The 10,961-nt window shown below is 39.7% G+C and overlaps 1 protein-coding gene and 1 non-coding gene across 4 annotated transcripts in view; both read left to right on the plus strand.

Moving 5' to 3' along the window:
- The first annotated feature begins 9,712 nt into the window (after positions 1-9,712).
- Positions 9,713-9,795, plus strand: trnal-uag (transfer RNA leucine (anticodon UAG)). Its single transcript has one exon. It is a non-coding gene; the product is annotated as a tRNA-Leu (tRNA).
- A 677-nt stretch (positions 9,796-10,472) lies between these two features.
- Positions 10,473-10,961, plus strand: part of LOC103151618 (coiled-coil domain-containing protein 42 homolog) — a 12,091-nt gene continuing 11,602 nt past the window's right edge. The window contains exons 1-2 of one of the 3 annotated variants that reach the window (XM_016681596.1): positions 10,473-10,562; positions 10,670-10,793. In XM_016681596.1, coding sequence (XP_016537082.1) covers positions 10,525-10,562; positions 10,670-10,793 — 162 coding nt within the window. In that variant the 5' untranslated portion in view covers positions 10,473-10,524. The remainder of the gene's footprint in view (positions 10,563-10,669; positions 10,794-10,961) is intronic. The other 2 variants (XM_007571783.2, XM_007571782.2) reach the window with 2 other exon arrangements.

Consider the following 10,961-nt stretch of genomic DNA (forward strand, 5'->3'; position numbering starts at 1 on the left):
TTTACTTACACTGGTGGCATGGAAGCAAACACAACTTGCTTTGCTTTGCAGAAAATGTGCTGACTTTTGCTCGTCGCTATGAGCAAACGTTTGGCATACGCCATAGTGAATTGTCAAGCGTAATTTAAGAATGAACAAGTCTCAGTGTCTTGATGCAGGCAAAGCAGGAGAGTTTCTATTGTCTCCAATGACAACAACATAATTAAATAAGATTAAAAAAATTAAATTTTCAGCTGTGCCACCATAAAACTTTTTGAAGATTTTCTGGACGTGCTACTAGATTTGAGTTTACCCTTCAGTGCTAACAAAACCAAATATCTACTTTTATCTACAGCTAAAATGTCGTTTCCATTGGCTTTAGGATCTGCACCACAGAGTCATACAATAATAACCAGACGAATAACCAGACGTATTCTCTGTAATTTACGGCTGTGGTGTCACATGAGCCTGCCGCTGACGTGAGAGGGAACCGGTGGCTTGTGGCGGGAAAAAGTCTTCATGCACCAACGCATGTGAGGGAGGCAAGAAGAAATGTTTCAAGAAAAGTTAGACAGTTGTTTTATTTTTTTCCTAAATGTGTGGAGTTTGCAGAATTGTAAATTACATTAACTTATTCTGGAATCATTCACTTCACAGAACACAAACAGAGTTTTTTTTTTTTTTCCCCATTATTTAAGGAGTAAAAATGTAAAAAAAAATCTATAAAATTTATAGTGAAAAAGAAAAAGATTTTACAGACAATCAAATCCTTAACATTCCCTTAACGGTTCCGAGCGTGTTCGCATTACAACTTGCGACCGGTTCCACCCGGCCCCATGGAACCACAAGCGGTTCTGCTTAGAACCAGCAGCTGATTGGCCGCTGGTTGTTATGGAGTCAGACGTTGATTTTCCGTTGACAGCTGGCTCTCACTACTATATTTTGTAAAGAGTGCTCTTTGCAATATTTTTATGAAATTGGCAGTTAGCAACCAACCAACTCAAACCACATTGTTTATTTTTAAAAATAATGACGTCCGGCACCGCTTCGATGGCGCCCTCAGTGTAATGCGAACACAACAGGGCTGGAACCGTTCCGTTCCGTACTGTTCCGTGCAGTGCGAAAGCGCCTTAAATGTGTGAATAACCTCACACACCGTGACAACTCGGCTGCCATGGGGCCAGGCCTCATGCATGGCCTGTTTCCACCGTAAGCAGGGAACACCAGGGAACAGTCGCNGTGGGTCAGCGATGAAGCTACACAGCGTTCCCAGTTCGGTACGTTTAGTGCGGAAAGAGGAAATCCGCCAAGAGCAGCTGCACCTCGGCTATTAGTCTTATTATCCATATAACATGTCGTCACATGAGGCGTGGATGCTACGTTTCGAGCACCACCATGACTTGGACAGAAATGGGCTAAAGTCTCACCGCAGTTTGTCGTTCGCTGGTCCAGCGTTGTAAAGGGGTTGTAATGTTCTGATGGCGGCGGGGTAAGCGGCCATGGTGGAGCGTATTCAGCGGCTTCGGTCGCGGCTGGAGTTAATTACATACTGGTCACCAACCGCTCATCACGCCACTCCATTTCATCACACAAGCTCGCACTGTCCTGTCGGGTCTCTTCTACATCCACCAGGAAAGGGTTTAAGCTCACTCTTCGACTCCTTCCCTCCAAGTGCGTTGATATTCCGGTAGCAGCGTTGGCGCCAGTCACAGCCATCTTGTGAACTTCCAGAAGGTTCTTTCGGCTTCCTTCATCCATTTTTTTTTTTTTTTTTTTTAGCAGAGCGATCCCGGAACGAGCCCCCAGTGTTACCAAGGAAATCTATTTCGGCTTGTCTGCTGGTAACGAGCTCTTAAAGGTCCTGCTCCGCTTGCGGCAGATAAAAGCTTGTAGAACTTTTTTCCTTTTCTTGGCAAGGCGAACAACGAGCTGCACAGCTAGAGTCTCTAAAACTAACACACTCAGCTCATTTTCTTCTTCTTCTAACCCCCAGATGCTGATCTTTACCGCCCCCCTAGGAAAGGCTGGGCCTGTAACATACTGGAGAGTGAAAGAAAATAAAAATGTGGCCACGGAGGAGTATAATCCTACATTTCTGAATGAATTTTGCATAATTGCTAAATAAATAAATAAATTCTCTCGTGTGGAAAAGTTGTAAATTTGCAACACATTTGTTTTTTTGTGTGTTTTTTTTCCATGATTAAGGGTATACATTTATAATATTACACCTGGAATATTCTCTAACATTGTAAAGCCAGCATGATAAATAGTCAGCTTATTAAGATTATAAAGTCGGACATTTGGTACAAAACATACCATAGATCTTATTTAAGTGGTAAATTTTTAGATATACACACACAAATATTTTCCTAGAGATGCTGTTCTGACACAGAAAATAATTCACATATATCCTCTTACATTTTGGAAAATAACCAGACATGTATCTCCTGAAATTACCACCAAACCTTAGAGAACTTCTTGCATTTTTTTTTTTGTTGTTGTTGCAAAAATGACTTTATAATGTACAGAAAGTCATAATTTTTTTCTGGAATAGGTTTTTGAAATGTAGCCACATTATTATTTCTTTTATCTACGGTGCAACAAACATGCCGTTGCTAATACTCCCTTGTAAAAGATGGACATTTTATGTCAAGATGTGCAAAGCTAGCAGAGACATACCACCTATAAACATTTGTCTCTGTAAATTAAGTGAAAGATGGTTCAAATATTAAGTTATTAGTTTTTATGTGACAAAACATGAAAACATTTAGCAAGTGTGAACTCGCTTGGAAGGTATGCCGACTTAGACATTGTAAATAGTTCACAGCATTGCTAAAACCTCTAACCACATATTTAGTTTCTTTACTTAGACTGGAAATAAACAACGGTCTCATTCTGGAGGACATAAGAAACAATGTCATTGTAGTCTCCAGCTGAAAATAAAACACTGTTCCTTTGTCGTAAATAATTACCTTTAATGTATTCTGGAAGGTTTGCCAACAACCTTCCAGACAGAAAACCCGATCCACATGCTTGCCTGCTTTTCAGTGCTTTTATTGAGAATTTCTAAAGCTGGGGCAAAGATCAGAAAATCCTGAAATTTTGTGCATGTAAGAAAATCTGTTTTTGATGTAGTCTGTTGTCAGTTGGCAGTCAGGCAGCAGACACACTGGAGCTTTTTCTGCTCCCACGAAAGAATGATAAATCCGTCAAATACGACCTCAGCTATTATAGTTTACAGAGATCTGCAAATCCAGCCTGGGTCATTTCCCGTTCGGTTATATAAAGATTGGAAAGGGAAAAGGTAAAGGTAATTTTATTTATATAGCACATTTTCAGAAACAAGGCAATACAAAGTGCTTTGCAGGAATTAAAAGAAAAATACAAACTAAATAACAAACCAAAGGAAAGAGCAAAAGAAGAAAAAGCTAAAGTAAGTATCCTCTGGTCTAATTCCTTTTCTGGGTTGCAATAATAGGAGTCTGTCTGCATCTAAATAGTGAGTACAGTTTCTAAAATATGAGCTAAAGAGTGACTAATAAACTAGAATCTCTGGATTCCAAGTTTGTTCTAATTCATGGAAAACTACCTCTCTACGGCATATGCATACACACGTATATATGGGATAAAAGGTGGAAATCATAGAATCAGGAGCATTCAAGGGATCCGCCTGGCAAACAGGCACAGAATTACCTTGACTACTTCATATAAATTTCAAAGACTAAACATTGCATTTCAAAGAGCTTTGGAAAACGTGAGAATGTTGTGTGATGTGTGTTCGTCTGTTCTGAGGCTCGCTCATCAGCAGTGCAGAGAAAACGAGATTTCATTATTCAAATGGAAATTGATTTGGTCAAAGACCTTTTGATTTTCATTGCACTGTGAACTGAATTTATATTTTATTGATGAAATCCCATGTGTGAAACTCAAAAAAGGCAGTGTATAAAAACATAACTTTATTGCTGTGTATACATTGGGTTTTGCAGCTTGGAAACTTCAAGTTTACTTTATTGTCTAAAATCACAAATGAATTAATCTGTAGATCTTTCATGTTGTCCAGGGCAACCTGCCATTTGTCCCGGAGATGACTCGTCCATGAAAACCCCGGAAATACTGAGCGTGCGCTGGAAACAGCTGGATGCACAGAGCTCATACACAAACAGGAAGACCATACAAAAAAGGCAAAAATAAAAAAANTTTATTTTTTTGAGTTGCACTAACAAGACAGATGGACAGAACCTTCCAACGTTTGGTTGCTGCAGCCAGTGGCGGAGCTAGACTTTTAAAGTTGAGGGGGGGGCAAGGAGGGCCAGGACTACCTCTGGGGGAGCAAAATTTAAAATGTGTGTGCGCACATCTATATATCTATCTAGTCGATAGATATATATATATTCAGTCTTTCTGAATATATATATATAGATAGATAGATAGATAGATAGATAGATATTTGTTTACAAATAACCAAACTGAATATTTGGTTATTTTTTTAAGTCCCTCTGTCATTTGACAGGTTATAATTAACACCTTTGACTGATTCACATGGAGATATGACAGACTTTTCACAAAGAGTTCATCGCAGAGGCAACTAAAATCAATCAATAAAAAAATCCTTTCTGAATATCATCTCATGCGTCTTTCTGACCGGGAGCTGACAGCGTATTGAAGAGTAATGGACAGGACACCTTGGTTAGGAAGCTCATTGGAAACCTTTAGTTGAAATGGCACCTTTAACTCCAGTCTCCATTACAGAACAGAGAAAACTAAAGACAATGCAACATTGTTTTAATCCATTTATAGTCTAAACAGAGGAGCCAGCAATTTATTTTGAGGAAATAAATAAAGGTGCAGAAGTTAATTAGATCCATGCGCAGTCTGTTGCACAACCAATGCGGACGCGGCTCCGCCGCTGCGAAGAATTAAACTTAACTCGCCCTGCAGTTTTAACAAATGGAGTTGAAGATGTTTTCCTCCCGCACCCAGAAGGAGAGCGATGCTCAGAAGGAGCGCGGCAGAAGTAACATCTGTCCATTTTGGAGAAGCGAAACCATGCAAAAAATAAAAATAAAAAATCCTGGCAAAAACGCACGCCCGAACCACGCACAAGGTTAAAAAAAGAAAAAAAAAATCTCGCAGAGTTCAATTGTTCAGTTTGGTTCAATACAGATCCAACTGTCGATGAACCAGCGCAGATTTCTCTGCAGATGTGACCAGGAAGAATTTGTGAAGCTGTGAGTTCAGACCGCAGCGGGTGAATTACTGGTAATTTAAGTAGAGTCGCTTAATTTCATTTGTTATAAGTTATTGGAGCCACAGCCAGTGGTTTGTGCATTTATCTGTTTTATATGTGATGGGAAATATACAATATATAGTTACACTGCTTACGTTAATGGTGTTTTAAAAACAAAACCAGTAAAAACTTAACTGAGTTAATATGTCAGATTCCCTCCTCACCCTCGTCTTGATAAGAACAGAGAGCAGTCCGCTGATTTCTGTCCAGACTGTGATCAAGCGCAGCTGACACTTGGTGCGCAGGCAGTTTCAACTTTACGCACAGAGAACATCGCGGAGCTCGTTATTAATCATACTAAGAACAATATCTATCTGAGAATCATCTCTGATCTGGACGTTTTAATGGACCAGAGGCTTTGGAGCGTCTAGCGCAGCTGATCCGTTTCTGCTGGGTTTTTCTCCCGCAGGTCGAGAGAAGTGAGTGCGGGATCAGGAAACGATCAGAGTTCTGCCATCTTCTAATCACGTCATTTCGTGAAATGTTACCTGATTTCAAAAACGTTCTCGCAGAGAAATACTAATTGTTTTGTTTGATCACTATAAATTTGAAATAAAATGATTTTTTTCTTTGACGGACAACGAAAAAACTCTAGCGCCACCTCTGCTCCAAACTACGAACATTATCGGCCCCTCTTCGGTTTTTGTGGAGGATCAGTAAATAACTTCTTGGTGTTTTACAACCACCAGGTATGAAGTGCTTTAGCCTTTGAGTTGCACCACAGCACAGCACATTTGAAACATCCAGGAGATCAATGTTAGCTCGTTTTTATGAGTACAAGTATAAAGGAGGCTGGTATCGCGCCTGATATAAATTTATTTATTTATGTAATCACATAGACTTATGTAAAGTTTTATACATTTTCTTTTCATATATTTGTTATTGTTTTTCTTCTTTAGATATTAGGTTGGCTTAGAATGATTCCAAATAATGTACAGGAATGACCTGGTGCAGTTACATGTCACTTATTAGGGGAGGTCACTAGGGGGGCCAATCAGATGACAGGGGGGCCTTCGGTTTCCATGATTACTGGAAAGCTTCCAGTAATCATGGAATCTGGCTCCTCCTCTGCAGAAGACCCATGAGCAAAAACAGGTTTGGGACGGTCTGTACAGCGGTTCTGACCCAGCTGAAGGAGACACTGTCCTAACGACGTTGGTTTTAACTTTGCTGCTTTTAACTCACATTCACGGAAATCTGCAGCACTTGGAATGGTCAAACTAAGCCTGGATTACTTCTGAAATCATTACAGATTCCATAAAANTTTATTGTCTAAAATCACAAATGAATTAATCTGTAGATCTTTCATGTTGTCCAGGGCAACCTGCCATTTGTCCCGGAGATGACTCGTCCATGAAAACCCCGGAAATACTGAGCGTGCGCTGGAAACAGCTGGATGCACAGAGCTCATACACAAACAGGAAGACCATACAAAAAAGGCAAAAATAAAAAAAAGAAGGTCTAAACAGTCGCTGAGGGGAGCCAACATGGCCGCACTCCGCCCACGAACATCACGCACTGCACATACGGCAGCAAGTGCGCAGGGGGCACTCAAGAATCAGGCTCGTGAAAATCATCAGAGTTTTAATAATCATTGTAGCGACATGTGAAGAATAAAAATATGCAAAGCAATTTGAAAGATTCAGTACAAAAAGTAGGATTTGAGGAAAAAGACGAAGGACTTTTGTCTCTCTGCTCAAAGTGCAGGAGTAATGCTTTATTACACTAAGACATATATATGTAAAATGTAACAACACAGGAACCTATAAGGTTGTTGTTCGGCGCTTTCATCACGACGAGACATCGTTAATAATACGCAGAAATGCACTGGGGGGGTGGGGGAGATGAATGCATGCTCTGCTTTAATGAAGACAAATGAGATCCTGTCGAAGACCTGACTGCTTGTGTAACCCCTGTCATTAGCGAACAAATGTGCCTGGAAACAAAGACAGATGAAAATGAAGAAGACTTCATGGATAAATGCTACACAAAGGTATTGGGTTTTGAGTAAAGGTTGACTAACCTCGTGAGGGTCCAGTTCATCTCAGCAGGGTTGTTCTGTTTCGATGGCTGCCTTCCTCTGGTCATGAGCAAAATGCTATTTAACAAAAAACATTAGTCTGAAAAGGTTGCATTTATTTATTATTTAGTTATTTTTTATTTTATTTGCAGTATATTTAGAAATAGCCGTCTAAGAAACTCAACTGTACGGAGCCCCCTTGATGACATGGGGGATTTTTTTCTCTCTTTTTTTTTTGGTTTTGCATTCCCACACAATCATTTTCTGTTCCCTAGCAATAATGTATTTAGCAGTCATGCATCATCTTGATTGCTGAAAGTCTTTCTGCTACAGTGTCATGTTTTTGAAAGTTTTTTTTTCACATACAAAATGTCTCATCCCCACTCTGAAATCTAAACATAGCAGAATTGTCCTGCTAGAAAGGAAGAAAGAATAAAAATACGATCCAAATTATTGACTTTTTTGAGTTATATTCACAGGGTAGTATCGACCTTCTGACAGTTTTGTTGTGTCTGTTTGTCTGAGTGGTTAATAAAGGCCAGTCTCATCTCCACTGAAAGACATCACACAAACACGAAGAAGCAGCTAATAGATGGATTTTTAATAAGAGTTAATAATGTATAAACACGGGAATCTTTAAATTTGCACCTCACAAACTATTCTCTTAAGGTACGTACACTGTTGTTAGGATCAGGATTCTGTGAGCAGCACTTTGTTGGTTTTTCCTTTTGTTTGTCATTTAGTAGTAGAGTGTTAAAGTAGTACTATCACTGTTGCTACGTCGTCTCGCAAAGTATAAGAGCTGTGCTTGTTTAAACTTTTAAGAAAGTTTGTAAAGATATTTTGGCAAAAAAAAAAATCTAGATGCTGCTCCTGTATTTTAATCCTAGTTCTGGCAGTAACATACTCCTGTACTATTGGAACAAATCCAAACGATTGCAATACGATTCTTGTTACCCTTGTGTTAGATGGTCGTTTAATAATAACCTTATTGTCTGCCGATGTGCTACAATGCAAAAGAAATAAGCAATGATTCCTGTTGGAGATGAATGGGTCAGTATACCACCTCTGTGACCTTTCTGAAGACGGTGGCTTTTCGTATGACCAGCGGAGCAGCCATCTGTGGGCTACTGTCTTTATTGTACCTCTTCATTCTCTGGCTTCATTGACGATGTAAGGAATGGTGCGGTCAGAACCTAAAGATATCCACATAGATGCTGCTTATCTGTTGTATGTCTTCCATACTCTTCGTAATCTGTTTCATAAGATCAGAGAGAGAACAGAGTTGAACTTTATGCAAAATAGTTGCCAACCAGCAACAATAAAATCATGATGATATTTGCATTACTCAAAAGAAGTCTCTGGAAATAGAAAAAAAAACCTTGCACACTAATATATCTTTGGCTTCTATAGAAACTGTAATGTTCACAAAAATATATGTGAATGAGGTTTGGACGTTAAGTTTTGCAATATGCAACACTTTTCAGTACGTTTCCATGGAGACTTACCATAAATTTCTTGTTTGTGATTAATGAAAGCATTTCTTTTATTAACCCCCAGATATCCCTGAAATCCACTTGTTGCCTTTTAATAGTCCGGATTTATTGTGTTTACATTCCCCCGCCAGAATACCATTCCACTCAGCAACATAGCAGAAACAACCAACAGGCTCCAACATTAAGTTTACCTTTCATGAGTTTACATAACACAACTTTTAGAGACTGTTGGATCTAATAACGCAACAGGCAAAATGTAGCCACAAGTTCAGTGACTAACACCTGAATACCAACGTCACGTTTAGACAAAAACAAACAAAAGACTTTAAATAGCATGAGAACCCCAACAACGAGTTCCACTTCAAAGAAAACAATGCAAAATACGAATTCAAAAATGAAATTAATGAAATTATAAAGAACTTTAGGAAGAGTAGAAGCTTAACCATGAAGAATAACCCACACACACAAGTAGGGATTACCGGTGTGGCCATCCTGGCTTCGGATCTCACCCATAGGTGGCAATACTTAAAATAACCAGACGCATTAGAACTTTCTGTAACTTCTTTCCTCTCTTCATGCTACAACAAAATGGAGCACATCAAGCCATGTCCCACAGACTAATGTTGCACTGTCAAAAAGAAGCCTTGCGTCAGTAGCTATGTTCCCACCAACGTTTTTTTTTTTTTTTTTTTAATTAAGTATCGCATAAAAGTGGTTGATAGAAATGACGTAATTCAAAATAATTTTCTCAATTTCTAAGTCCAAACCTCAGGTCCAGAGCAGAGGCTTGTCTACCCGGTGTGGCTGGTGAGAGGCACTCCAGGCTGGGATGGGAGGTGTGGGTTCGAATCCCAATTCTAACATGTTTGCTTTAAGTGGACTGAGAAAGTGCATCATGGAGCAGAGAGATCTTTAACACACCTGTGAGATGTCAGGATGGCCGAGTGGTCTAAGGCGCTGCGTTTAGGCCACAGTCTCCCCTGGAGGCGTGGGTTCAAATCCCACTTCTGACACACTTGTATTATTTTAAGAATGAACAAGTCTCAGTGTCTTGATGCAGGCAAAGCAGGAGAGTTTCTGGTCAGGTCTGCCAACAACTGTGGGAGATGTTCAGTGGTTCTCAAAAACTCAACACANTGCTGCTTTTAACTCACATTCACGGAAATCTGCAGCACTTGGAATGGTCAAACTAAGCCTGGATTACTTCTGAAATCATTACAGATTCCATAAAACTCTGTATTGTTCAGTTTGTTGAAGGGTAATTGTTTTTGTTTGCTTGTTCACTACATCAGACAGAATTGGTTATTCTACTCCACGTCACTTCAAATTTTCTAAAACACGATTTGTGATTTTCATAATTTAGTTTGCGAAAACTCAAAACATTAGAATATATTTATTTATTTATTTATTTATTTATTTATTTAGCAATTATGCAAAATTAATTCAGAAATGTAGGATTATACTCCTCCGTGGCCACAGTTTTCTTTTCTTTCACTCTCCAGTAGCCTTAATTCTTTGTCACATTACATTTAATCCCGAAAGCTGAGACACCTACAAATGGCACTCTCAGGCTTCCATACATAACACTGTTTCCCTTCAAAACAAATGTCAGTTTGCGCCCGTAAAAGAAAGCGACCCGTTACCATAGAAACGACGAGAGTTTACTATAGAAGCGAATTACATTCAGAAAAAAAAAATAAATAAAAAAAAATAATCTGGAGGCCGACGGAAACATAGCAAAAATGTTTTCCAAAATGACCAGCGACCGGAAGGTTTGTCCGTAAGTTCTCCCCCCCGCCTCCCCCGAACCCCATGCGAAGTTCAGCCGAACCCGGTCCGGTCCGGTCCGTCGTGGACAACACGTTTGTTCTATGTTTGTGTTTGCAGGACGATTAATCCGACTGTCAAAGCCGCGATGACAGGACGGGACTTTATAGCAGCGCAGATGGAGCTGAGGCAGATGGAACAAGATCGGGAGCAGCTCAAGCAGAAGGCCCATGAGCGGAAACAGGTTTGGGACGGTCTGTCCAGCGGTTCTGACCCAGCTGAAGGAGACACTGTCCTAACGACGCTGGTTTTAATTCTGCTGCTTTTAACTCACATTCACGGAAATCTGCAGCACTTGGAATGGTCAAACTAAGCCTGGATTACTTCTGAAATCATTACAGATTCCATAAAA

The sequence above is a fragment of the Poecilia formosa genome, unplaced genomic scaffold, assembly GCF_000485575.1.
Source record: "Poecilia formosa unplaced genomic scaffold, Poecilia_formosa-5.1.2 Scaffold287, whole genome shotgun sequence".
Classification (NCBI taxonomy): Eukaryota; Metazoa; Chordata; class Actinopteri; order Cyprinodontiformes; family Poeciliidae; genus Poecilia; species Poecilia formosa.